The sequence below is a fragment of the Crocodylus siamensis genome, chromosome 1, assembly GCF_052110815.1.
Source record: "Crocodylus siamensis isolate JL-2025a chromosome 1, ASM5211081v1, whole genome shotgun sequence".
Classification (NCBI taxonomy): domain Eukaryota; kingdom Metazoa; phylum Chordata; order Crocodylia; family Crocodylidae; genus Crocodylus; species Crocodylus siamensis.
The window spans coordinates 228,751,700-228,777,912 of NC_143395.1; the positions used below are offsets into that span (position 1 = coordinate 228,751,700).

The window sequence follows — 26,213 nt, forward strand, 5'->3', positions numbered from 1 at the left end:
GCAGATGAAAATCTTGAGATGAAGGGTTTGCCTGCATTGTAATGCACAGGTATGACTGAAGTTTGCGAGTTAGCTCTAAACTAGGTAACCCTACCTTATCACTAGTGCTATCATGTCAATACCATTAGCACAGGGGTGGACAAAATATGGTCTGTGAAAATTAATATTAAGAAAATTAATATTTATCTGCCCCTGGCTGCCTGTCAAACATGACAGGAGCCAGGGGCAGTAGGACCCAAGGTGCCAAGACTAAGTAGCTGGAACAGGAAGGTTGGCCTGGACCTGGTCTACCTTCAGCCGGAAGCCTCTGCTTAGCAAGAGACTTGGAACCCTGGGGCGGTTCCTGCCTCCATCAACAGGAGTAATAATTCAGATAATTAAGATAAAATAAGTGGGGAGAGAGGCAGGGAAGAACTACGGGTGATCACCCCAGTCCTTGGGACTGGGCTGGGCCACCTCCTGCGGTCCTGGCACTGCAGCTGGGAACCACATAATGCCAGTGGCTGGTGGGGGGGGGGGGGAAGCAGGAGTGGGGAAATGGCTGCACAAGCCAGGGAGAAGGGGTAGCGAGTGGGTGTCCAGAGCACAGCAACAGCTGGGCAGGAGCATGGGGCCTGCACTGGTGTTGGTGGCCAAGGGCGGGGCGGCAGGAGCACGGAGCCTGGGTTTGGAGGAGCCCTGGTGGGGCTCTGCCTGCTGTGGTGGGGCTGTGTTCAAACCCTCCTCCTCCACTCATGCAAAATCCTCCCCTGTCACCTTCCCACTACACACTCACAGTCCCCCACAAATCCCATACCCACACACACGTACACAGCCCCCCCGCATGCCTATTCATTTCCCCCCAAACCCCACATCCTCCCCCACACCCTTTCACAATATACAAGAGTAAAGACTTAATTTTAAGCTTTTATACTATCACCTCTGTATGCACTACACAAATGCATGTAAATCAGGACAAAAATACTTTGTGAAATGAAATTAATGCATGTTGTAGTACATTTGATTTTTAGAATATAATTTGGTATTTTTTCGGTTCAGAGATAGCAAACCCCCTTGCTGAAAGGAGTACTTCCAGGGGGCAAGAGGAGGGACTTCTGGTGGCAAAGGTCAGGGCTTAGGAGGGGGGACTTCTGGTCCCAAGATGGTGACCAGGGTGACCCCTCATGTAATCTCCCCTTGGTGCCAGACTTTTGTTTGTATACAAGGGGAGGAATCTTGTGTCAGCTGGTTGATAAGTGCTTGGCTAGTTTTTCAGTGCAGGGAAAGATGGCTTGGGCTTGTTGCATAACTTCCAGAAATAGCTCACAATCTGGTATTACTGGCAGAGATGTAGCAACAGGATGAAGGTTTATTCCAGTAAAATGAGCCTTGCATTCACACTGAAATAATGCTCAGGTAGTGCAGAATTTTAGAGAATTGAGGGATTAAAATAATTCAGGTTGGTGGGGGGGGGAACTTTTGTCTTGAAGAAAAACGAATAATTAAAACGCAATCCTGCTGCCTTTGTATGGGCAAAATTCCCATTCCAGACTGTGGAGTTTTATTTTATTGATGTTTTGCCTTGAAATCATGGGAAATTTGGCTGCATCAGGAATGCTGGACATGGCCACAGTGTCTGATGCAGTCTGATGCCTTAGCTCAGTACTTCACTTTGTCTACTTAAAAGAGCCAAAGATGCAGAGGAATTCTGGAAGGGTTTTATTTAGGAGCTGTTCCCTTTCAGGAGGAAATATTTACAAGCTGAAGGAAAGGGAAATACTGAATTTTCCAGTTTATTTTGCTTTTTGGGATATCAGTGAAGTTTTGAAAGCACTTAAGACTATTATGCAATTAAGAGATAATGGCCTCACTACCTATATGATACTGCTAGTTTAGGTATGTTTCTACAACATCGTAGTCTAGATGTACTTTAACGTTCAGTATGAAGAGTGCCCGCAGTTCTGAGAAATTAGACCGCTTTTATTTAGATGCTTGTGTATGCAGTTAAAAGTCTAGTTTTAGAGGCTTATAGTTTGGAATTATTTGCCACTCTTGAAAATCAAATCTCAGCTCATATTGTATAATTCTCTGAATTCTCAAACAAACAAACAAATAAAAAAAAGTGTTCAAATTTGGCTCTAGCAGTTGATCTAGTACATTGACACGCAACTCATGTGTGGGCCAGATAGGTGGTGTGGAACTGGCCTATCTGCTGAATCAGGCTGTGGATGGATGCGCATACTAGATTTGGTTGTGGACCAACCCCACATGCTGTATCCAGCTGGGGACTGAGCTTGTGGACTGATCCTGCATATCAGATTTGGATGATGACTGACTCCACACTCTGGTTCAATCCAGTGTCTTGGGCCATGTCATTTGGCCTCTGGGTCTCCCCAGGGGTGCACAAAGCAACTCTATGCTTGGGACAGCCATGACACATGAAGCAGCACTGGCTGTTGCCATGTCAATGCTGGTATTGCAGTCAGCTGCCTCGATAGCACTGACTCTTTTCCAGCCCCCCCACCCCTTTCCCTAAAAGTGATGCCCATTCTCCAGTCCCTACCCCTGCACCCCAAAGGTGATGCTCAAGGCTGCTGCTGCCCCAATCTCTTCTCTCCTCTCCATTTCTGGTACCAGTGCTCCCCACAAATCTAGAAATTTGGCAGCTGGGGAGGAATATCAGAAAATTCCTGTTGTTTGGGAGCCAATGCTTCCTCCCTGCCAAGTTTCTAGACCCAATGACATGGCTCCATGGGGCACAGATGGAGCACCACTGATCTAGTGTATTGTGTTTATGTACAAAACTTGGAGCCTTAACCTTGCTATGCCACTGCCTTATCTTGTAACCATGATTGAGTCAATTGCCCCCTGTTTCATTTCAGTACTGGGGATGAAGTGAGGGTTTACAATATTGGGAAAGAGCTTTAAGCTTCTTGAGTAGAAGGACCTTGCAAATCAGCAGAATATTATAATAGTGTGCTGGCACAGACTTGCTTTAGTAGGGTTTGCACATCTTTTGTCTCTGTTTTATCTGTATTTTTACATATACATTTTACTGGGGACGGTGCATTTTTAGTTTGTGGGTTTCTATACTTTTGAAAAAATATTGTCTGTGAACATTAATCATAAATATGACACTAAGATATTGTGGTGATAGCTGTCTGAACTGCATAAAAATCTGATGATAGGCTTAGCCAATATCGACTGAAACCAGGAAATCAGAACCTATACGAATAGACAGGAAGCCTAACGTATCTTCTGTCCAATTAATAACACAGAAAAATGGTTCCAACTTCAGATGTTGAATAGGAAGCAACTAAATAACCATAATTTAAAATGTAAAGTAACGTAAAATGTAGATGTGAAATTATTTACAATATGTTTGCTGATATTCCATAAAGAGAAAAGGAAACCACTTTTGTTGGATAAACTCCCTGTTACATATTTTCCCCTTGTCTTTAATCGCTCCAGGTAAATCTCACTAGAATCATGCTCACATTCCAGATTTTGGACCCTTGTTGTTTAGCTTTTCAAGAATCAAAAAATGCCAGTAAAAAGTTTGAAAACTTCCATATGTGACCTTACATCCTTTAAAATCTCTGGATCATGACATACGAACTTTGGCCTGTGTCCGTAACAAGAACATTTTAGTTGTTATATAACCACCATTGTCACCTGTTGGCTGTTTACAGTAATTCCTCCTCTACGCTATCAGAAGAATTGTATCTAATTTAGGCATCCCTTCAATGCTTTCCTCTGTTAAAAATCTGTTTAAAATTAACAGTTTAACAACTGCAACTGATTGGTTCATCCCCCCAGAATATTTTACTTCATCTTTTTGTGGAATCATTTTGTGAACTGGTATCCACAGGTCTGTGCTGTGCATTAACTTCACAATATTTTAGTAATATTCACTAATGAGAATTGCAGTGATGACCTTTACTGAGCCTGAAGCTAGCGGCAATAGTTCCAGTGCCTGCTGCAGTTTAGAAGCAGGTGATAGCTACAAAAATGAACCAGTGTGTCTCACCTCTTCACTCTGTGTGGAAGTTTCTGAGGCTCATAAATTTAATTATTATGGCCGGTAATTTAATTTTAACAAAGCAAAAAAGTATTGATTAACATGATATTCCCAGTGCCAACCTTAGCATTTTGGCCAGACAGAAAAACAGTTATTTTGGCCCTTCCCTCTAATTTAACATTATTACATCACTTGTCCTGGGCTGAACAAAGGATTCAGAGTAAACAGCCAATTCATTTTGTATCATGGGAGGGAGGAAAAGAGGAAGTGACCTTTAGATAATTTGCTTCTCCTCCAGCTATGGATGTGGAGCCCAGATGCATGATTTTTAAACTCTAATAATCTATTTATGTCAATTTTATATTTTCAACATTATCTTCTCCAACAAAAGGGTTAACAAAGGGGGATGTAGTATCAGAATTAACTGATTTAGGTTCAATCAGTTTATTGAACTTCTGTCCCAGATCCCCTCCAGATTCAAGTTAACTCACAGTCCCCCAGCATCCCAGGATGCTTTGAACTTCCCCTGAAAACTCCCCCTTCACAGGATGGGCAGGCTAGCCTTGGCCCAAGCTGTCTGCTCCAGACGAGTAAGGAGGCATGCTCTAGCACCCTCTGGCATCTGGCCTGGGCCACTGCAGGCATGTGGCTGCATCTCCAGAATCAAAAGTGAATGTCTGTTCACTTACTTATCAGTTCAATCTGCTAAGTTTACGCTAAACTGCAAAAACTGAATCAATTCAGCCTTGGGTTTTTTGACTGTCTGTACTTAGGTTAAAAAGCACCAAATTCACAAGTTTGAAATACAAGTATTTTGGATTGAAGGGGATTTTCTCAGTTATACATGATCAGGGTAAAAATGGCTCAGGTGATTTTGTTCACAGCTTACAAGTGCACTAAGATGATGAATAAAAGACGATAAATGAAAATACGAGTTTTCATTTCTACCCAGGCGAACTTTTACAATCTTTGCAGTCTCCTATGCCTGATGAAGGGTGCCTGTACACAAAAGTTTGCAAATAATTTTTTTTGTGTGCAAATATCTACATGGTCTAATAAAAGATATCACATCTGCCACAAGGTTTGATTCCAAGATGATGAGGTTTTTCTGCTGTAGTGTTTCTTCTGTGGCTCATCTATTACAATCAATGCAGGAAGAATATATGGTTAATTAGAAGAGAAGTACTGAGACAATAATAGTCACAATATTGGTGACTTCCACTTCAGTGTTCAGTTGATCTTCAGAAGCAGTAAAATAACTAGGGCCGGGCCACAGAAGCAACTGTCCTAGGTGCCAACATGGGTAGAAGAAAAAACCCAGTTTTTGCCACAGTTGCATAATTATGATTGTGGTAGCAGCAGCAGCAGCTGCTAATGAAACTGCAAGTTGCTGATGGCCCTGTGTGCAGCAGCCACCATGGACACCCTGCTGCACTACTATTCAGGGCTTTTACTGTAATTATGCCAATTTGCTGTAGTTTTCCTCTGTCAACCGCTCAGAAAAACCCCAGCAAAACTTATCTATCAATCAAGCATCTATGTTCACTAATGGACTCATTCTCAAGTAACAGAATATACCCTCAACTGTCATTAATTAAAGTGGGATCTTAAGGGTGCTTGCCAGCTTGCAGGTTACAACCATGGCCTGGTAAAACTTGCTAGCTTCTCTTCAAAATGACATTTTTTTGTTTAATCTCATCTGGCTTGTGGTGATTTTTAGATGTTCTATATTGCCTAAAACTGACCAAACTTTGTTTTAGACCAAACAAATTGGCGTGAGACATCATGGTTAAATGAAATAGGAACTCAGATGAAAATGACAAATTTAATGTAGTGGGCTCCCCCTTCTCTCTCCTCCTCCCCTCTCCCACCAAAAAATCCCAACCCTGGGACAGAAGACTAAATAGAGACTTCTATTTTCAGTCCAGTTCTGATACTTGTTTTTCTGCTGAAAAGCAGAGCTTATTGGTATAATGCAGAGCTGCGCTACTATGGCCACGTTACTTCTAGTTCAGGAGGTAGATTTCACAGCAGAGGCTGTAAACTGTCCCAGTGAGATGACAGAATGTTGCTGAAGTTTTCATTTTGTCTCTGCCTGCGATAACTTCTTGCATTTCCTGAAAAGATGCTAAATGACTACAGGCAATTGACGTTGTAAATCAAGTCAGCTGAAGTTAAGGGCAATGGGATAGTCTCAAGGAGGCTGGTTACACCTTGCAGTTGTCTGGCAGCTTGCATCCAAAGCATTTGTAGACTTTAAGGCTTAATTTTCAGGAGTTGTTTGTTCCCATTGCTCCACTGAGCACTTTGAGTATTCAGATCTTTTTAGATATTTTGAAATACAGGCCTTTATCATAAAAGGAGGCAATTAAAAAGTCTCCTATGAACTTGAGGGGAGCCCATACTCAGAAACACAACAGCCTTGTCTGGTCTCTGAGAGTGACCCCTCTGTCCCCCTGAAGCCAGTCCAAGCATGGCTTTTAACACTGTTGGGGACTGCAGGGTCCCTGACACTTGTGAGATCCTGGCCTTTTGGTCTCTGACCCTCCAGAGTTCACTATGGTCTTGACTCAAGGAGCTAACTTCCAATTCCTCTCGTGAGAGAGGGACTTTACCTCTTGCCGGGGCCACGAAGTGCAACCTGAACAGGAAACAGTGCTGTTTCAATAAAAGCATTTATTGGGGTAAAGGCCACCACCCAGTCAGAGGTTCTCTTCCTGATTTCAGATGTTAATATTAAGCAGTTCCTCTGTCCCTAGGACAGTCTACACAGCACTTTCAAAGATCGCACTATTGTTCTCTTTCCAGTCTTTTCCTGGGTCCTGAGCACCAAAGCTCCTCTCCTGGACTCCCAACTCTTTTGCCAGGAGCTGACAACCTACTTGTTCAATCTGCTGTCCCATTGTCAAGTTTATCTTAAGCTACAAACAAACATTGTGTTTGTCATGGGAGAAACCTTTTTTATCCCAGGAGAAAGTGCACTTGTTCAGATGTCCATGTCCATTATCCTGGAACAAACCCTAAAAGGTTCATGGGATAAGAAGTGCTAACAGTTTTTCTTGGGACATTGTGAAGTACATCTGAATGGATGTCATTGGATTGCATCACTGAATCAATGGTAGAAAAGCCACAGTGCATTCAACTGCTAACTAAACCCTAATCAGAAGGGGGATGTATATGAATGCCAATCCTGGGACTTTTCTGTTCCAGAACAAGCACAGGTAAAACTTGTCCCTGAACAAATGCAACATCTGTTTCTTGCTGCAGTCTTTTCTGGACGTTTCTTGGGTGTTAAATATCACTGAGGCAGCATCTTAACATAATTTCCCAAAGAGCAAAATTTCATTGTCGTTGATCATACTGATTTTGTGCTGATGTAACTGAGGCCAGAGTTTGACTCTTCATGAATATAGTTAATTAATCTATGACCAAACCCTCTTTCAAAACTAATGAGACCTTGAGGAAAGCAATGTTGGCTGATGATGTAACACAAAGCTGTGTTGCAAAGCTGTCTAAATGCCAGTATGATAGGTATTGTGCAGATGCAAAAGATTTGATACTCAAGTGTTTACTGACAATTCTGTTTTGTTGCGACGTCTACTTAGTGTACATTAGCAGCAAAATAATGCACTGGGAGATTTATTCTGCTTATGTACCTTTTGTATTCAGTGATGGCACCATACGCAGATTAAGAAAATAACACTTACCATGTGACTCTTAATTTCATCTTGTTTTTGTCTTCATTTTTCAGCTCTGGAATGCCAACAGCTTCTCCAGCTGATGATGCTACCACTTTGAGAGGTTTGTCTTCATCTATTTGCATATGCATATCTATACATCCAAGTGATGTGAAGATTAGTGTCCTAAATTATTACAACATTCTTGTATAGGAAACTTGATGGCATGGAGGTATGTTTAGGGACTTGGATCCTTTTATTTCAAGTTCATATTTGACCCTACAATATAAAGGTCCTGTAGATGCTGCTGTAATACAAGCAATAGTATCAATGCTTAATATGTGCTTGAATAAATATCAAAAGATACTGATTTCAGAAGATACTGATTTAAAATTGGTTCCAGACCCTTTTCAATATCTTTGATTTGATATTATAAAATATAATTTCCTCCTAAGGCAACAGTAATTGCATAGTTCTGATTTTTGCTTTCACCCTATCAAATGATTCCTCTAGCAGGAGGAAGAGTGGCTAAAGGGTAAAGGTGCTCTGGTGGTGCTAGCTTTGGCAATACAGGTTCAGTTCCCTATTCAGCTACTGATATTCTCTGTTACGCTTGAACCAAATCACTCTTTGTGGGTTCCACCTGATTACTTTGTAAGTTGCTATTCCTCAAGCACCACTGAACCAAAATTATGGTGTTATGATGGACAAGGAAGTAAGGAATGATTTGGTCACTTCCTGTGATGATTGTGGGAACAGGTATTGTCAGCATATTTTACTCTCTGTGTGTTTATTTGTATGTAGTATTTAAAAAAAAAATATTGCTTCCTCTTCTCCTAGATGCAGCTGCTAATGTTCCTGCCCCTCATGAGGTTTCCATCGAAAGTCCTTCAGACAGTACCTTCATCAAGACCGAAGACTTGGACAATAGTGTAAGTGGTACTCCTTCTGGTTAAGTTTTCACCATCTGTCCTTGCTGCTATCTTTTAGCTCGGTGGTGCTCAACCTCTGGCCTGTGGGCCAAATCCAGCCTGTGGGGTTCGCCATAGGTCCTGAAATTTGGCAGTGGAGGAGTGTTGGCAGCATTAACTGCTGCAGCTGCCACCACTCCCCACTGCCAAATTTCCAGACCTCTGGGGAGTTCTGCAGATGGGTTGACCTGGCACCAGATCATGCCCAGGCACCAGATCATATCAGTACCCAGGGCTGCTCTGCAGTTAGATTTGGTACCTGGGGCCAGAACAGCACACTGGATTGTGCTTGTGCACAGACCTCAACCAGTGGTAACCAGTGGTAATTCCAAATTTAATTGGTCTTTTTAAATACATATTTTAATGCTTCCTCAATACTGGATAATCTGCCTAAAGTTCACCATAGAACTCTCTAATCTTTGGCCTGATTAGGGCACCTCTGTGACCTAACCACAAGAGGCTGCATCAGGCTCAGCTGCCAAAGCAGAATGCTGAAATGAAGCTGGGGAATCCATTGTAATGAATGGAATGAATTGTCAAATGATCATAACAGCAGCTACGTTGCTATTAGCACAGAGGATCCTTCCAAAAAGAATGTGTTACTTGAGAGAAGTTTATGAAGGTCACCAAACAGCAGGGTGTTTCCTTCTCTCCAGGTAGAGTGGTGTTCGCATGAAGGCACGCCACACTTTACACAAGACACTGTAATCTAGGCTGCCAAACCAATGGTAACTTCAAATGTAGGTCCCTATTCAGCTGAACATTTAACTACTTGCTTCAGTCCATCTATTGAAGCATTTCTTCAAACTGTTAGATCCAGTCCACAAACTGACCCACCCATGGGACCTCATCTGCAGACTGGCCCAGACCATTGTGAGCCAGAAGGTTGAACATCACTGTTCTAGCTGATTTGCATTTCCTTGGTCTAGCTTCTTTCTCTGCCCCTGCTCCCCCTTAACCACCTCTCTTCTAATCCTACCACAGCTTTACTATTTCAAATAAAAAACAAGTGTTAAGAAAGCCAAGAGAATGAGTTGATGGACTACTGCCCTGCTGAGAGACATGTCTAAACATTTAGGATGAGTTATAGAAAAATTTTAGTTCATTTGCTCCAGTGAGAGATTCTGCCACTCACGATATCTTGAGCTACCTCACCATGCTAAGTGGGGAATGGACTAATTTAGCAGTCAAAAGGATGTTTTGCTAATGCTGGAGACTGGGTGGGATTTTCAGAAGCATTAGTGTGATTTGAGAACATCATTTCTATTAAAAGACTGTGTCCAAGTCACTCTGGTGCTTTGAAACTTGAAAGGGATTATATGATGTGCTGTCTGCAGTAGCTGGGGACTTGGATTTGTTGGCCCAAGAGTTCTCTTCTAGACCTATGTTCCTTATTCTCTGTCTAGATGGGCTTTTTGTGTATATCCACAGTACTTACAGGCATCTGTCGTCTTGGTATCTAGGGAAAAACACTCAAAGACATGACGAATGTTAGGTCCCTGGCAGATGTTAAAACAATGGTGTGACTAGGATCACAGGAATTTTATGCCTCATCTCAAATGTTGTGCCTCCTGCCATAGCAGGGGAGGGGAAGGGAGGGAGGCAAGTGGGTGCTAAAGGGCAAGGTGGGAAAAGCTGCCAGGTTTAGATAGTTCCAGGTTTGCAGCTGTTGGAGCCTGTCTGCTGGAACCTTTTTAATCTACTCACCCAGCAACCCATTTTTGGCATTAGGACTAGGCCTGTCCTGGTCCTGATGCTAACTCAGTCCTCACAGTGATGCTGACAATTGGAATCTTTGTGTCTGGTTTGCCTCTTCATAGTGCCAAAAATTGGCTGAACATGTAGCACTGTTACTATTTATGGTGTGAATTATACATTGATCTCACCATAATTTTAATGTGTGCCAGGGGTCTGTCTTTGTGGAAATTGTACTGCCTTTCACAGGTTTTGAACACTTGCAGTTCCTAGGGAAGTGGTTAGTTCTTCTAGAAAATGAATCACCTTACTTAAGGACCTAAAAACAGATGATGGCTAATCTGTAGGCACCTACTTTTGAAAATGTTGCCCTGCATGACTGTTGAGGGAAAACTGTTTGAAAATGTGAAATGAAATCCTCTGTTTTAGGTTTCCTCCTAAACCTGAGACACTTGCCGAATTCATGGTGATGTCTGTGAAGCTGCTGTAGGCTGTATGCGAACCGAGGTTGACATATAGCATTCGGTTAAAATAATACAAAGCTCTAGTTGAGTATGGTTGTGATACAGAGCTGGGCCAAACTCTGTAGATTCTCTTGGAATTTTTAGGTCTATTGGAGTATGAAATGAACTGTGAATTCCTAAATATAAGCACTAATTATGAAGCTGACCTGAGCCCCATGCATTTACCATGGCTCTAACTCTATATCAGGACCAGAGAGTGCATGGGGTCCAGTCCCACATTATTCTTTTTGCAGGAGAAATGCTTGGAGTGTTTTTCAATATTTAGCTCAGCAGACAGTGGGATCACTCTGTAAATCATAGAGCAACTAGAATGCTAGCTTTCCCTCTTTATAATGTGACTTCACACCTCATTACCACTTAGTGCTGCCAGACTGTATTGAGAGCTATAAGTATAAAAGTCAATGTGTCTCCTCGTAAATATTCACATTTGGACTTTGCCCTTATTTTGGGTGTTTGGAGATTTGAACTACACAGAACTGCAAGCAATCAAGTAGTAACAGTTCCCCTCTAATTACAAACTTGTTTTCAGGTGCTAGCTCATTTTAGGCTTAATATTAATAACCCATGGGCCCTGACAGAATCACCCAGTCAAGAAGGAACAGGAAGAAGAGAGAATTTAACTTAAAAGATTCATGGATTCATAGATGTAGGGTCAGAAGGGACCTAAGTAGATCATGAAGTCTGACCCCCTGCCCTGGGCAGGAGAGAATACTGGGCTCATATGACCCCAGCTAGGTAATTGTCAAGCCTCCTCTTAAAGACCTCTGAGGCAGGAGCCAGCACCACTTCCTGTGGAAGTTGGTTCCAGATCCTAGCTGCCCTGACTGTGAAATAGTGTCTTTTAAAGTCCAGCCTGTACTCTCAAACAACTTATGGCCATTATTCCTTGTTACTCTGTGAGGTGCTCAGGTGAACAGGGTCTCTCCCATTCCCTGCCGGTCCCCCCTGGTAAGTTTGTAGACAGCCACCAAGTCCCCTCTCAGCCTTCTCTTGTGGAGGCTGAACACGTTCAGGTCCCGTAGCCTCTCCTTGTAGGGTCTGCTGTCCCCGGATCATGCGAGTGGCCCTCCTCTGGACCCTCTTGATGCTGTCCACATCACTCCTGACCAGTGTGGTGCCCAGAACTGGACACAGTATTCCAGCTGTGGCCTGACAGTTGATGAATACAGCTCCAATTGATTTAAAAGTCACTCACTGATATGATGGCAGCTGAATTTCTGGCAAAATGATTCTATTTCTAATTCGCAGAAAAATGTAGTTAGCTATTGGTCTGAAGGCAAGTAGAAGGCAGGGTAGATTTACACAGGGCACATATATATCTACCTTGGTTACAGACTAACCAAGGTAGATTTATATGTAGCACAGGTATTGAGAGCTGTAGCACACTTTGTTGTCAATTTCTAATGCCATATATAGCACCAGATTCTCATTAGCTTAAAAATGTTTCTGTTGCTGAATTTTTCTTTTATTTCCTTTGGCAAAAATAGTTTAAACAACAGTAGTATTCTTTGTGAAGTTTAACACATTTTACAAACCTCCCAAACATCATTTCCATTTCATAAATATGAGATATAAAAATAAAACTCAAACCACCCATCCAATTCATTTCTGACTTAATAAAGGGCACTCTTGTTTTTGTGCGCAGAAGGGAACCAAACCAATCAGAACCTGGCTGTGGAGCATGAAAGGAAAGAGGTGGATGATGCTGGGACATGTTCCCACTGCAGTGGTTCTCAACCTTTTTGAACATTAGTGGCCAGTGGTGTCCCTCAGGGGTCTGTGCTTGGACTGGTGCTTTTCAACATCTTTATCAATGACTTGGATGGAGGAGTGAAAAGCTCACTGGCCAAGTTCGCAGACAACACCAAGTTATGGGGCAGTGTGGTCACGTCAGAAGACAGGTTACAGATACAGGCAGACCTGGACAGGCTTGAGAGTTGGGCAGATCGGAACTAGATGAAGTTTAACACTTCCAAATGTAAGGTGCTTCACTGGAGGGCAAACAACCTTCAACATACATATAGGCTTGGTGGTGACAGCTTGATTTGCACTATGGCCAAAAGGGACCTAGGGGTAATGACTGACCATTGTATGAATATAAGCCGTCAGTGTGAGGCGGTGGTCAGCAGGGCAAACAACAAGCTGGCATGCATCAAACAATGTATCCCATGTAAAACTAAGGAAGTGATACTCCCTCTGTACTCTGCACTGTTGAGACTGCAGCTGGAGTACTGCATCCAGTTCTGGGTGCTGCACTTCGATAAGGACGTTGAAAAATTTGAGAGCCCAGGAAAGAGCTACCTGTATGATCAGGGACTTGCAAGGCAAGCTATATGAAGAAAGGTGATGGACCTGGGCCTTTTTTAACCTAAAGAAGAGAAGGTTGAGAGGGGACTTGATAGTGGCTTACCACTGTATCAGGGGAGCACATCAGGAAGTTGGTGAACAACTATTCACTAGGACAACCCTAGGGAAGAAAGGAACAATGGATACAAACTCCTGGAAGGCCACTTTAGGCTTAATACGAGGGAAAACTCCTTCACAGTCAAGTCAGGGTGTCCAGACTGTGGAATAAACTCCCTCCAGTGGTGGTGCAGTCACCTACCCTGCTTTCAAGAGGAGACTAGACAGTCACCTTGCTGGGGTCACCTAATGATTTGCAAGGTCCCTTCCAGCTCCTAACAATCTATGACTCTGTGAGGCATCCCTTATTAGATTTGAGGTATTGCTACTGCCTGAAGCAGCAATAATGCTTACAAACTCCCATGCAGTGTAGCCATGGGAAGCACCAGCCATTGACACCAGAACTTCCCAAGAAACCACACTGCTAAATCAAAGGTCCTCTAGGAAGGTGACTCTTCAGGTTCGTGTATCTCAGAGCATCCTTTAGGTATAGAAGCTGAAGTCACAGCTTGTTCAATACCAAGGAGTAGAGGCAAGTCTCCAAGAATAAAGCATAAAACTAGAACCTCCATGGGACATGTGGAAAAAGCACATTTAGTGCAGAATATGTTTCAGGGAGAATAGCCAGGATTTGTTTGCATGCAGAAATAACCAAAGTGGGAAGAGGAAAAGGACCATTATGTCCTTTTTTTTTTTTCTTTCCAGATCAACAATGAGATAAAGAAGGAAGATGAAAAGCTGGTGAAACCTACACCTGAGCAGATGATTGAATTCAGCATTATTATTTCTGGAGAGAAGTACAGTGAGGAGCTGAGAGACCCATCCACTGTACAGCACCAACTACTCTCAGAGCAGTTTACTTCCCAGGTAATTTACCTTACTTGTCTTTTTTGTCCCTACAGGTTCCAGGTAGCATTGATAGAATACAGTAGCATTAGACACAGCTTTCCCTCAGAGTTTCATCTGAAAGAGATAGGGATTTTGCTCCCTTATGGCTGGAAAATGCCTCTGCCCCATTTTTGCTCACTAAAAGCACGATGGCTCAAATATTCTTGCTCTTCTGATCTATGTTTTTTTTCTCTCTTGGGAATAGCAAGTCCACACTGCTGCTAGTGTATGTTAACATTCTACATCCTGAATTAATGCTGCCATCCCTTATCAAGAGCATGCAGGGACATTGCATACTTGTAGCTGAACAAGGTGTAGTTTAACTAACCTCCTCTCCTCTTTCCCCCATCTTGATTCAGCATACGGTAAGTTGACTTTTTTGCAAACAGAAAAGTTGGGAGGTGCTTTCTGTGGAAGGACCAAACATCTTATCTCAGAGCCAAGGGGTTCTGGATCCCTGAGATGTTCTCTGTTTTCTTTTCTGCTTACATTAACTTATTTTGTTGTATTATAAAAATGTTATTGCTGGGCAGAAATGACTTAGTTGATTGCAGGTGTGGGTTTTTGAGTTCTATCTTTTGGCCTTTTTACACAGCTGCTCAGACCGTTGGTCCTCCTGTTCTTTCTGAATACGTCATTGACACTTGTTGATAGAATTATGCAGAGAAACAGCGCTTTAAGGCAATCTTAATGAAGTGCCAGAACTCTCATTTGTCTAGGATAGAATTTCAGTAAATCTTAAAAGTCTGGGTCTCATAACTTGTCTTTTTAAATACACATTTGTATGCTTCCTCAATACTGAATAATTTGCCTAAAGTCTTTGGCCTGAATAGGCCACACTAGGCTGCAGCAGGCTCAGCTGCCAAAGCAGAATGCTGAAATGAAGCTGGGGAAATCCATTGTAATGAATAGAATGAATCTTCAGATCTTCAGTGCTTCAGATGATCATAACAGCAGTTACGTTGCTATTTGCACAGAGGATCATCCCAAAAATAATGTATTATTTGAGTGAAGTTTATGAAGGTCACCAAACAGCAGGGTACTGTTCACTTCTCTCCAGGTAGAGCAGAGTTCTCATGAAGTCATGTCACACTTTACACAAGACACTGCAATCTAGGCCAGTGGTTCCCAAACTCTGACAGATTGTGCACCACCAATTTAAAATGATATAAACTTAAGTACCACCAGGTGGGTGTGGGTGTGTATGGTAGGGTGTGTAGGAGGGTGTGTGTGAGGGAGTGTAACTCTGTGTGTGTGTGTGTGTGTGTGAGCATAGGGTATGTTGGGGGGTTGTGGGAACAGGGTGTAGGTGTATGTGGGGTGTGAGGGAAGGTGTGGGGACCCCTGCACTCCTCCTATGGTGTAGCAGCAGGCAGGGATGCTCAGGGCACTCTGGGCACCTGACTGCGTGCAGCTTGGGCCAGTGCTGTATATTGCAGCAAGGAGCGCAGCCCCCCATGAGGCAGTCTGTATTGCTGGTGCTTCCCACACTTGCTAGGCATAAGAAGGAAGCCCTGCATGCTGGAGCCAGCTACCTTCCCCACCCAACAAAGGGGAGCTTCCCTCCCATGCCCAGCGAGTGCAAGAGCTACATGTGTGTGGGGAGTGCTGGCGATACAGGCTGCACCCCTCGCTACCATGTGTAGCCCTGGCCAGAGCTGTGCCCTGCCAGGTGCCTGCACTAGGCATGAGTGCCCTGAGCACCCCTACTTGCTGCTGCTGTGTACCAATGACAGGTTGTCTGCATACCACTGGGGGTATGTATACCACAGATTGGGAACCTTTGATCTATGCTGCCAAATAAGTGGTAACTCCAAATTTAGGTCCCCATTCAGCTGAACATTTGACTACCTGCTTCAGTTCATTTATTGAAGCAGTTCTTCAAACTACTGAAATACCAATTTAAGTCCTTTTGAAAGCAAATAGAATTAAAGCTAGAATGTTTGCTGAGGTAGGGCTTGAAAATGCACCTCTCTTGTGATGTCTACAAGTGACTCAACAGCATTTTTTATCCCAAGCATAGATATGGGATTTTTTTTTGTAATAAAAAGGTTATCTGTATCTATATCTATCCTTTTGTATTACAAAAAAGGGAAAAAAGTTTGCACTGTACTACTAATACATGTGTGTTGTGCTTTAAAGTGAACTTTCATGTAATATTGCTCTGATCAGTAACTTTTTTTTGCACCAACCCCTCACTTGTCACATCTAAATTTAGACTATCAGCTCTGCAGGCAGGGATCCCATCTGAGTTTTGTCTTATGAGAGGCATAAGACTTTAGGTACTATAAAGTACAAGTCATAATGAATATTCTTCTCTCTCCCTTTTTGCTCCCTTTTCAGTCTTATTAGTTGGGGCTCTCCTTGGCAAATTCTGTTGAATCCATTAAATTGGGACTAAACCTATGCCAGATATCGGGCAGATGGGAAATAGATGTACTCTCTCTTGCAGCCAAAGAGCATCACCAAGACTGTCATATGTTGCTTGCTTAGGCAAGACTTCTTAATTTTCCTAGCTGTGTGGCCAAGTAGTAGTGCCATAGAGTATGTGGAAGAAAAGTCAGCTGGGAGAGGGGCCATGTGACATGTTGATGTTCTCTTCCTTTGATCCCTTGCCTAGACGTCTCTGCACTTGGATAAAGAAGATACTTTAAAAAAAATCAGTGGTACTTGTATTGCTTGATTCTCACCAGAGATGATTTAAAAATAAAAAAGGGGGATTTTTAAGAATAAAACATTCTGGAATCACAGAACTTTTCTATTCCAACTTGAAGTAAATTGCTAGTGATTTTTCATTTGTGATTCACAATGCAGCACAATCTCCAGTTAACAGAGCCTGCATTTCCAGAGTCCACCTACCAGCTATACTTCCAGCTAGAGGATTTCTTCTTTCTTCTACTCCTGAACTTTTAATATTGTAATAGAAATCCTAGAAAAATATGGCTGGAAGATGTCAGGACACCTCAGGATGTCATCTAGTCTCATGCTTTGCTCAAAGCAGAAACATCATTGTCTAAACAAGCCCAGACAGGTATTTTGAGTATCCTCTACATAAAAACTTCCAAAGGTAATCTCTTTGGTAATCTATTCCAGCGCTTAAACACCCTCATAGCTAAAAAAAAAAAAAAAAAAAATACTTCCTGACATCCAATCTACATCTCCTGTGTTGCAATTGAAATTCATGACCTCTCTACCTATTTCAGGAGAGTTGCAGTGGTATAGCTTTGAAGATGTAGGGAATATTTAAGAAGCAAAAGATGTGAGATATTATCTTTACAGTTGGGAGAGAAGTAACTGTTCTAACTGGTATTCAACCTCATCTGTGCCTACTTCTTTCCCAGACCTGTGTAGGGGCATTTTGTACCAGAAAGCTCGTCTAACTTCTCTCTCACCTATTTAAGGCATTCCGGACAGCCCATATGATCTGTTGTCTTCATTATCTGGTGCTCTGAGTCATTGCTCTGCTTTTGGGTCACCTGTAATGGGGCTTACATCTCAAGCATTTTGCCTAAATTTAACTAAAAGAGTTTGGGAAGCAGTCAAAACTTTTTGGGAAACCAAGTGTTTGAGCTAGATTAGCAAGGGAGCAGCCCACATTGTGTATCACTGTCAAGAGACCTGACAACCTCCAGTTACGAGGTCTTGTACGTTATCTGATTATGTTTTAACCTCACACTTACCTGTTGGAAATAACGTTATTATAGGCAGTTGGCTGTATAGTTCCCTTCCCAGTGTACAACCGAATGTCAGCAGATGTGTTATAGGTGCTGGCTATATTAACAGTTCCCTTCTGGTTTTGTAATAATAAAGAAGCCATCTCAGCTCTATTTATATATTCAGTTAAGACATTCTACTATTATATTTCATTTTCTCTTCCATTGTGTCTAACAGATCATAGCCTTTTTTATATAGTGCGGTGTGTATTTTCTACCCATTTTCCACTTCTAGCTAATAATGTAAGTCAGTGCCAATGGAAAAAGATAATGATATTATTGATAGTACACCATATTTACTTTTTTCCAAATAGGTCCAAAATGCATATGAAGGATTACCTGGGTTCAAGAATATCCATGTGCTAGAATTCAGGTAGGAAGATGAATCAAATATGTTTATGTATCAAATATATTTTGGTGTTCTCAGAACTGATGTTATTTACAGTTACTGATGTTTTCTAAACAAGACAAATGTAATTAGCTACCCTCTTTTCTGATACTGACAACCACCAAAACCTCTGGTCTTCCATGCCTGTCTTGAGTTCTAGAGCCAGGACAGTTTTACACAAAATTAAAAAAAAAAAGTCTTTTGTTTTGCCATTTAACATCTATATCTGATAAATCCATGTTTTTTAAGAAAGTCTACAATTCAGCAGAATTTATTAACAAATGCAGAAGAAACCAAGCAACACTTACAAAAAAAACAAAACAAAACTCCTTCAAGTGTAGTTACACTTTTAGCCAGTCTTTTAGGGAAGACTGGATGGCTCAGAAGATTAATGACAAAATATAAACTTCTAGGTCACTAGGAGAGCTAGATGAATCATTTTGAACACACTGTCTGACATATTTTACCTTCTTTCTGCTCATAATTCTTATAGGAAAACACTGACTTGCTCAAATGTATTTGTTCTTCAAAATGATTGACTAAGCAGTTCTTGCAGGGGATTCTCCTTTTGATGATTCTTCCCAAATATTGTATAGCAAGTATTTGATGGTTTTAATTTGTTTCCATTTGATTGGATACATCAGTCCCATGATAGGTTTCTCTCTCCTAATCTGGTGAGTATAACACTTAAGGTCAGGTTTCTGATGTCAGTATTCAAGAGCTTGAATTTGAGCTACCTTCAGCATTTTGCAATATTTGCTTATATGGCAGAGTCCAGACTCTTCCTATCTTGGTGGCTTGCAACCTGCTTAATTTACAGCAGGTGCCAAATTAAAGCCAGGTCTTTCTACTCTGTTACATTTTTTACTTCAAAGGGCACTGCTTCTGCACCCAGCTGGAGCTTGCCAGTGGATCATGTGCAGCTGATCAGAGAAGTGGGGTCCTTTTAAAATAAAAGCAGCACCAATCAACAGGAGTGCCTCAGGGGCCCTGTGCAGCTGTTTGCTGCAGCTTTGTATACGCTAGCTAGTTCACAAACCTCCATATCCCTGGAGGGGGTGGGGTTAGGAACCGGACCCTACAGAAGGCGCAGACAGAAGAGCAGTTCCCTGTTAAACTCATGGCACTTCTCAGGAAGTGCCATGAATAAGAGCAATTGCCAGGACCCAAAAGACATTAACTGTTGGGTCTTGGGGAATTGAACTGCTGGGTAGAGTGGCTGTGGGCCTGCAGTCACTCTCCCCTAAGAACACCTGTTCTCCCTCCCAGCCCTGATTGTGTTTTCAGAATGGGGGTGGCCTAACTTCCCAAGCCTAACTACCGCTGCTCCCTTCCCACTCTCCCATTCTGAAGACAGTGCTGGGGACAGGGCCAAGCTGCATCAGCCCAGCCCTGCTCTGGGTGCACTCTGATAGATGTTAATGAAGGTGCTCCACTTTGGAGCGTCTTCTTCTGAATCCTCATGCAATGAGGGTTCAAATTGTCATGGGATAGGGCCATTTTAAAGCACTCTGCAGCTGTATACCTATACTTGGTCATGGCTGTAGAGTGCTTTCAGGGGCCAGATCAGGTGAAAATTGTCTGTGCCAAGATGTGCTGTAATTAATGTTTCTCTAAACCGTTTGGGCAGTAAGCTCAATTATGAAACTAACTACATTAAGCATTGCAAGGGATGAAGGACAGTCTTTTGGTTGGGGCGCTGGATTGGGAATCAGGAAATCTTGGTTCAAGGCCTCTCTCTGTCATTGACTTCCTGGTTTTCATGGACAAATCTCTTGCTATTTCTGTGCCTCAGTTTCCTGTTGCACAAGAGTTAGACCCCTTCTTTCCCTCACACAGGTGCTGACATCAGAGAAAAAGTTCTTTGCAGAATGAAGTAAACAAACAGTCAAAAGATCATTTGTAGGCATGCGTTTGGTTGCATTTGCCCAGTTCCACTGACAAGTTCATCTTGAGCCCCATTTCTCATGGTTTGTTAATATATGTCAATTGCTAGTTTATCTTTGAATGTAAAATGTCCATATTCTTGTCTGGAGTTGATAAAAGGCTTCCATCCCATCCCAAGCTAATTAATAGCTAAACCAGTTGGCTCTGTCTGTAAGAGAAACTAGGCACCGAGGAAGCACGGAAGTTTGTCTAATCTTTCCACCCTCACTTTAAGTAGCAGGTAGAATTCAAACAAATGTAGTATGGTAAGTCCTGTGTACTCTGCCCATTCACAAATTTCCACTGCGGTCAGTCTAGTACTTTTCATTAGTCCTGAATTTGCTTTCAAAGACAAATAAAAGTTGGCCTGTTCTGCACTGACGTTTGAGCTTTTTGCCCTGCTCTTTCCCATCTTCTATATTTCTTAAAGTAAATGTGATTGTGAGCTATCCCTGAAGTAAAGTAATTGGCCCTGATTATCTTCTCGTTTACAGTAGTGCAACTGCATTGACTTCAGTAAAGGTATTCTTTAGATGGCCGAATGTCTATAAGAGGAATTGGTTTTTCTTAGGTTTTTTTTTTGGCCCCATGAAATCAAAGAAACAATCTTCAGCTGAGTTCACTGAAACCAGAATTTGGTCCATTTCATAACAATAATGATTTATTTGTAAATCTGTTGTTTTTTGCCCCATATTTGCCTGCTCTGAAGCATCTCAGAGCTGCTGCCAGAAGACCCCTGTTAGAAGACTTTAAAGTAAAATGGTATTCTTCCTCATTTCTCATACTTATTTGTCTTTTTAATGTTTAGGTCTCCACAGGATGAAAGGTAAAGGCAACTTTTTAAATACATATTATCACAGTATATACTGGTAAAGGCTTGTTAGTGGTAGGACACTGGCACTTATTATGGAAGTGTGGTTATGGCTTCAGAATGAAGTCTTTATCCTTTATAAATATTATCTTCTGGGATGGATTTACTTAAAACCACAAGGAGGTGACCTGTTTCAGGCTGCAAATATGTCTAATGCAATTTTCTTTTTACAGTGATAATCTGAATGTGTCACATGAGAGAGTCTGTCTAGATATGAATCAGCTATTTAGCTGTGTTTCTTGCAGGAAACTCTGGGGACAAAATAAGACTGCTTAGCTTCTATTTCATTTTTTGTTCTTGTAGTTTGTGGCAAGGCACCTAGAACCTTATTTAGGAATCCGTTTTACAATTATGACATTTTAAAATAAATAAGAAAACAGTAACTCTCAAATTATAATCCTGTTAGGTGCTTCAAGGCCATTATTGATGGTCAGCCTTTCCAGCTGAAAGGAGAAATATGTCTAGGCCTATTTAGGGAATATTTTATATAGTGGTTATAAAATGTGTACACACATACATGCATGAATGCATGCATATTTATATAGTGGTTACACCCCCCCCACCTTAATCCCGTATATATGTATGGAGTTAAGATGCATATTAGAAGGAATTAATACTTGGCCTTTACTGAATTAGGAACCCATATGTCTTTGACCTGTTGTCAGCGAGATTCCTGAAATGGCATCAAAGAGGAAAAATTTCTTGCAGGCAGTTTTCAAATTATTATTACTGTATGACAAAAAGTCATAGAATTATAGGTTTGTAATTTATTCAAGGCCAAGTTCTAATGCATACCTTAGAAAAGAGCATATGCCATATCTGCTTTCCATAAGCAACCATAGAAAGAATAAGCACTTGATTTTAGAAAATGGGATTTAAAAACACAAATCTTTGTGCAGACAGAAAAGAAATAAAGCCAATCCCCTATTAGCATTCACTTCTGGATGAAAGTACGCACATGACTATCCAAAGAGGCTCTGTTCCAAGTAGCAGATGTTTTGGCTCATTTTCAGATATATGATGACTTAGTAGTTATTAGTTTGCCATTATTAACTGCAACTGAAAGCATAGTTTTATTAAATCCAAATATTAGTTTTGTCCAGCATACCATATTCTATTTTTGCCCTACTTTTCATTATTTTGCTTCATTTCCATTTGCCATACTGACATTCAGTCCCCATGACGTACCTACAAGGGGCTACTGTTGGCCAGTCACCACTGCAAAACTTCATCAAGGTTTTGATTTGAATACAACTCCATTTGCTGCTTACGCCCCCACTTTACTTGGTCCCATTGGACTACTACAGGATTCTCTGAACCAAGCCATTACTTAGCAATGCATTCCAGCTCTACAGCATGAAGAAAACCTGCCTCTAGAGCAGCTTTTTCTAACAGCTCATAGATTAATTTTTTCATTGCTCACTATGTACAGCCAAAATATATTAAATTATCCCAAGTTCCCTTGTGCTCATGTCCAATGTATGGATCATTGTGTTGTTTTTTAGGGAAGTCAATCCAAACATGCTTCTAAGATGAAAGTTCATCAAATAGAGTAGGTTTGGTATGAAAAAAATCATCTGTACAGAGATACAAAACAAATGCTCTTTAATGAGGAGAAACAACATTGAAATAAATCAAACTTTTCTAGACGTACATGGTAAAATGTACACAACTTAAGTGCTATCAAGAACACCATTTAAAGCAGGTTTTAGCTACGCAACAGGGGTGATTACAGACTCCCAGGTGTTTATATCTGTGTTTATCTACCTTTTTTCAGGCTGCTTTATGCCTTGGAGCCACCCATGGTGTTAACAAGGTTTGGTGAAACCTTTGGATTCTCATCCACAAAGTATTTCCACTTGTGGATACTTCTGTGACCATTAATGACCATGATATAAAGTCAAACTCTTGACTTCGTGGCATTTCCACCACTCATAAGTGGAAATACTGTGACGACTAGATTCCATGGTCTGGTGGCCTGAATATTTCCAAGTATAGACTTTGACTCACAGTGCAGTTATTTTATAGAAGGAAGAAACAAAAGTAAAAGGAATTCAATCTGTTTTACCAAGGCCATCAAAAATGTATTGTTTCTGAAAGTGTCAATTTTGTCTCTTCAGAATGATCAAAATATTTGATAGCTAGGAATTTTTTAGCTCTGATCTATAATTTTTTTCTCTTTTTAAAACTTCAGTGGTGTGGAAGTTTACTATGCTGCTATTTTTGATGGCAAAGCCATCCTTAATGCCACCTGGGATCTAATTAATCTTCAGTCCAACAAAGTGGAGGATGACACCTTCGCAGAGATAGGAGATAGCCCAACTGTTGTATACACAATCAATGACTTCCGAGATTATATTGCTGATATACTTCAGAAGAATTCTTTCCTTGAAAACATCTCTTTGGCTTTGGACCCTGATTCTCTGCAGCTCATTAATGGTGTGTACTATGAAATGTTGCCGGTGTTAATTAATTAACTCAATTCCCTAAGTGTGACTGGGGGCAAGAACTTGGGGTGTGTGCATGTGTGGAAACAAATACCTTCAGATAGTGAACTATTCCTTGATCCTCTGCTTTTAATGCTTTCCAGACATTCCATGTTTCTCTGAAAATGTTTGGACCATCTTACATAAATCATAATACAAAGTCTGTATAAACTGCAGTTGAACATTGTATTTATTTTGTTTCCCCAGTAAAAGAAATTCTTTCTCCTGTACCTGAAGAACCATTGTGGAATACTGAAAATCCAGTTGTTCTTGAACCTGCAGAATTTGATGTCGTAAGTACATTGCTGAGATACATTTGCATTCTAGTTACTCTAATTTGTCCTTGACCCACTAATTGCAAACATGTCTGACTAGCTTCATTCAGCTAGGATGGAATGCAGTCACAATCCAAGTTTTACTGCTACATTTTAAATAGGTAATGAAAGCTCAGAAATACATAACACATTGTTAAACCATCCGATCAGAGGGATCCTTTTAGTTTGGTTTTACTTTTGGTAAGTTTTGCTTGTGGAGTGTCACACCCCTGCTGTGCCTGCTCTTTTCTCCTACATTACAACTGAGGTGCTGTGTACTTGCTATTGCTATTCTAACCGCCACTTGAGTTTAGGAGTCCTTGACTTTTTTCATAACACTTGGATCATATATGGCCTCTGGAAGATATAACTCTCCACAACTGAAGAGAATCATTGGACCTTTTTGGAAGAAATAGATACGAGTGGAAAATTTATTCTTGGATAAATAGAAGTTAAAAAAAGAACCCACACAAGCACAGATATCACTGGAAGTTTCCCCTCTTACACAAATACCTCAGTAAAACAAAGGAAAACCTGAAAAAACGCTGGCTGGTATTTTCTTTTTGTTCATAGATATGTAAATTCTCTCCTCTCCAAATCCATTTTTGATCCAAAAATGAAATTCCCCACCTTAGAGAAAACATGACAACTTTTCTACAGATGAGCTCAAAGAAATCCACAGATTTAGCTCTAGTTTTTGAACGACTAAAGTTTCATGGCTGAATCTGAGGTTTTTATTATGTTTATTTTATACGGAGAATTTCTGGAGAACAGATGCACTTGGGACATGTCTACCACAGCATAATGCAGCTGTGTAAGTGAGCTAGCTTGAGTACCAGAAGCAGCATAGCACTTGACTTGGGATAATGTACTCTAATTCCCAGTGGGATACATTTTCATGGGCAGAGCACCATTCTACTGTAGTTATGCTATTTCTGGTACCCAAACTAGCTCTGTTACCTCTCACCGGTACTGAAATTGTGCTGTATTGACAGACCCTTATTTTTAGACCAACTTCTGAAGTCCCTGCTCAAGCAAAATTCCTCTTGATTTCATTTAACTAAAAAATTCTTACTATTGTTATGTTATACTGACACATGTAACACCACTGACTTCAATCAGAATTTTGCCTGAGCAAGGGCTTCAAACCAAAATTTAGAAAATTACATGGAACTGCATTACAATGTGGTGACATCCAGCTAATGAGTATAAACTGCTTTTATGTCTACTAGAGCTGTAGGACTATATTAAAAATGTTCTCAAAATTGACGTGAATAAATGAAACAACTCTGGTTCTGTGCCTTCTGTGTTCCCTTTCTGCAAATATTCAGGCAGAAGATTTTTTTGAGAAGAAATTGTTGAAGGATTGTTAAATTTAAGAGCATTTTGGAGAATATTTACAGGAAGTAAAAGTATATATTTGTATCAGAAACCAATTCTAAGAGAGATAGCTATGTTAGCCTGAAATTAGAGAAGGCGGGATAGAATGGCACCTTATGGACTAACTAAATCAGAGGCATAAGCTTTTGAAAGCAAGAGCTTTAGATTTAGTTAGATCTGACACAGTAAGCCGTTGCTTATGAAAACGTGTCTGCCTCTCTCCATTATTTAGTCTATATTGTGCTACTCTGCCCTGCCTTCTGTTTTTAATTCTATAAGCTATGCTCGTTCACTCAAAGGATGAAAATAATACCAGGTGACACACATTTCTGATCAGGAGTCCTTAAAGCCTAGCTATTCATGTAGCGAACTCCTATGTACAATCTTCTATATAGAAATGATCTGGGAAATTATTACACATAATAACTGTAAGAAAATCATGACCTGCTGATAGACAAAGAGAAAATAAATCTGATCCTCTCAATAAAAGTATTACTTGCTCAGATCTACTATCTATTCTTCCCAAATAAGCAAATGTAAGGGTTGTTATTAGATGGGCAGTTGTGACATTAAGACAGTGTGTCCTGCTGTAATCATTTACTTCAACTTCAAAAGCAGTTCTACTATTAAGGCCATATTTAATTTCTTGATATTGCATGGAGCTCCTTCGACTTTGCAAAATAATCACTTATGGGTGATACCAATACTTTTAATTCACTTTGAATTCACCCTTCCAGATTTTACAAATCCCAATCATTAGATCTCCCACAAACCCTACAGGTAGGATTTAAATCAGACTTTAATATTTCGTTTTTTTGGTTGGAGTAAGGAGAGTCCCCTGGGTTTGAGTATGATGTCTTTCTGGCACCAAGAAATGGAAAACTGAATTTTTGTTTTTGTTTTTGCAGTGATCTGTAATATTTGTAAAGCTTTCAAATGACATTAGCAAAAACTGAACTTGCCAATATGATATTAAA

At 40.9% G+C, this 26,213-nt stretch overlaps 1 protein-coding gene across 1 annotated transcript in view; it reads left to right on the forward strand.

Moving 5' to 3' along the window:
- The window catches only part of IMPG2 (interphotoreceptor matrix proteoglycan 2), a 78,180-nt gene that overhangs the window by 39,877 nt on the left and 12,090 nt on the right, over window positions 1-26,213 (forward strand). The window contains exons 5-11 of the mRNA XM_090031610.1: window positions 7,752-7,801; window positions 8,518-8,609; window positions 13,976-14,137; window positions 18,186-18,244; window positions 20,994-21,011; window positions 23,251-23,495; window positions 23,750-23,835. Of these exons, the coding sequence (XP_089887736.1) occupies window positions 7,752-7,801; window positions 8,518-8,609; window positions 13,976-14,137; window positions 18,186-18,244; window positions 20,994-21,011; window positions 23,251-23,495; window positions 23,750-23,835 (712 nt within the window). The remainder of the gene's footprint in view (window positions 1-7,751; window positions 7,802-8,517; window positions 8,610-13,975; window positions 14,138-18,185; window positions 18,245-20,993; window positions 21,012-23,250; window positions 23,496-23,749; window positions 23,836-26,213) is intronic.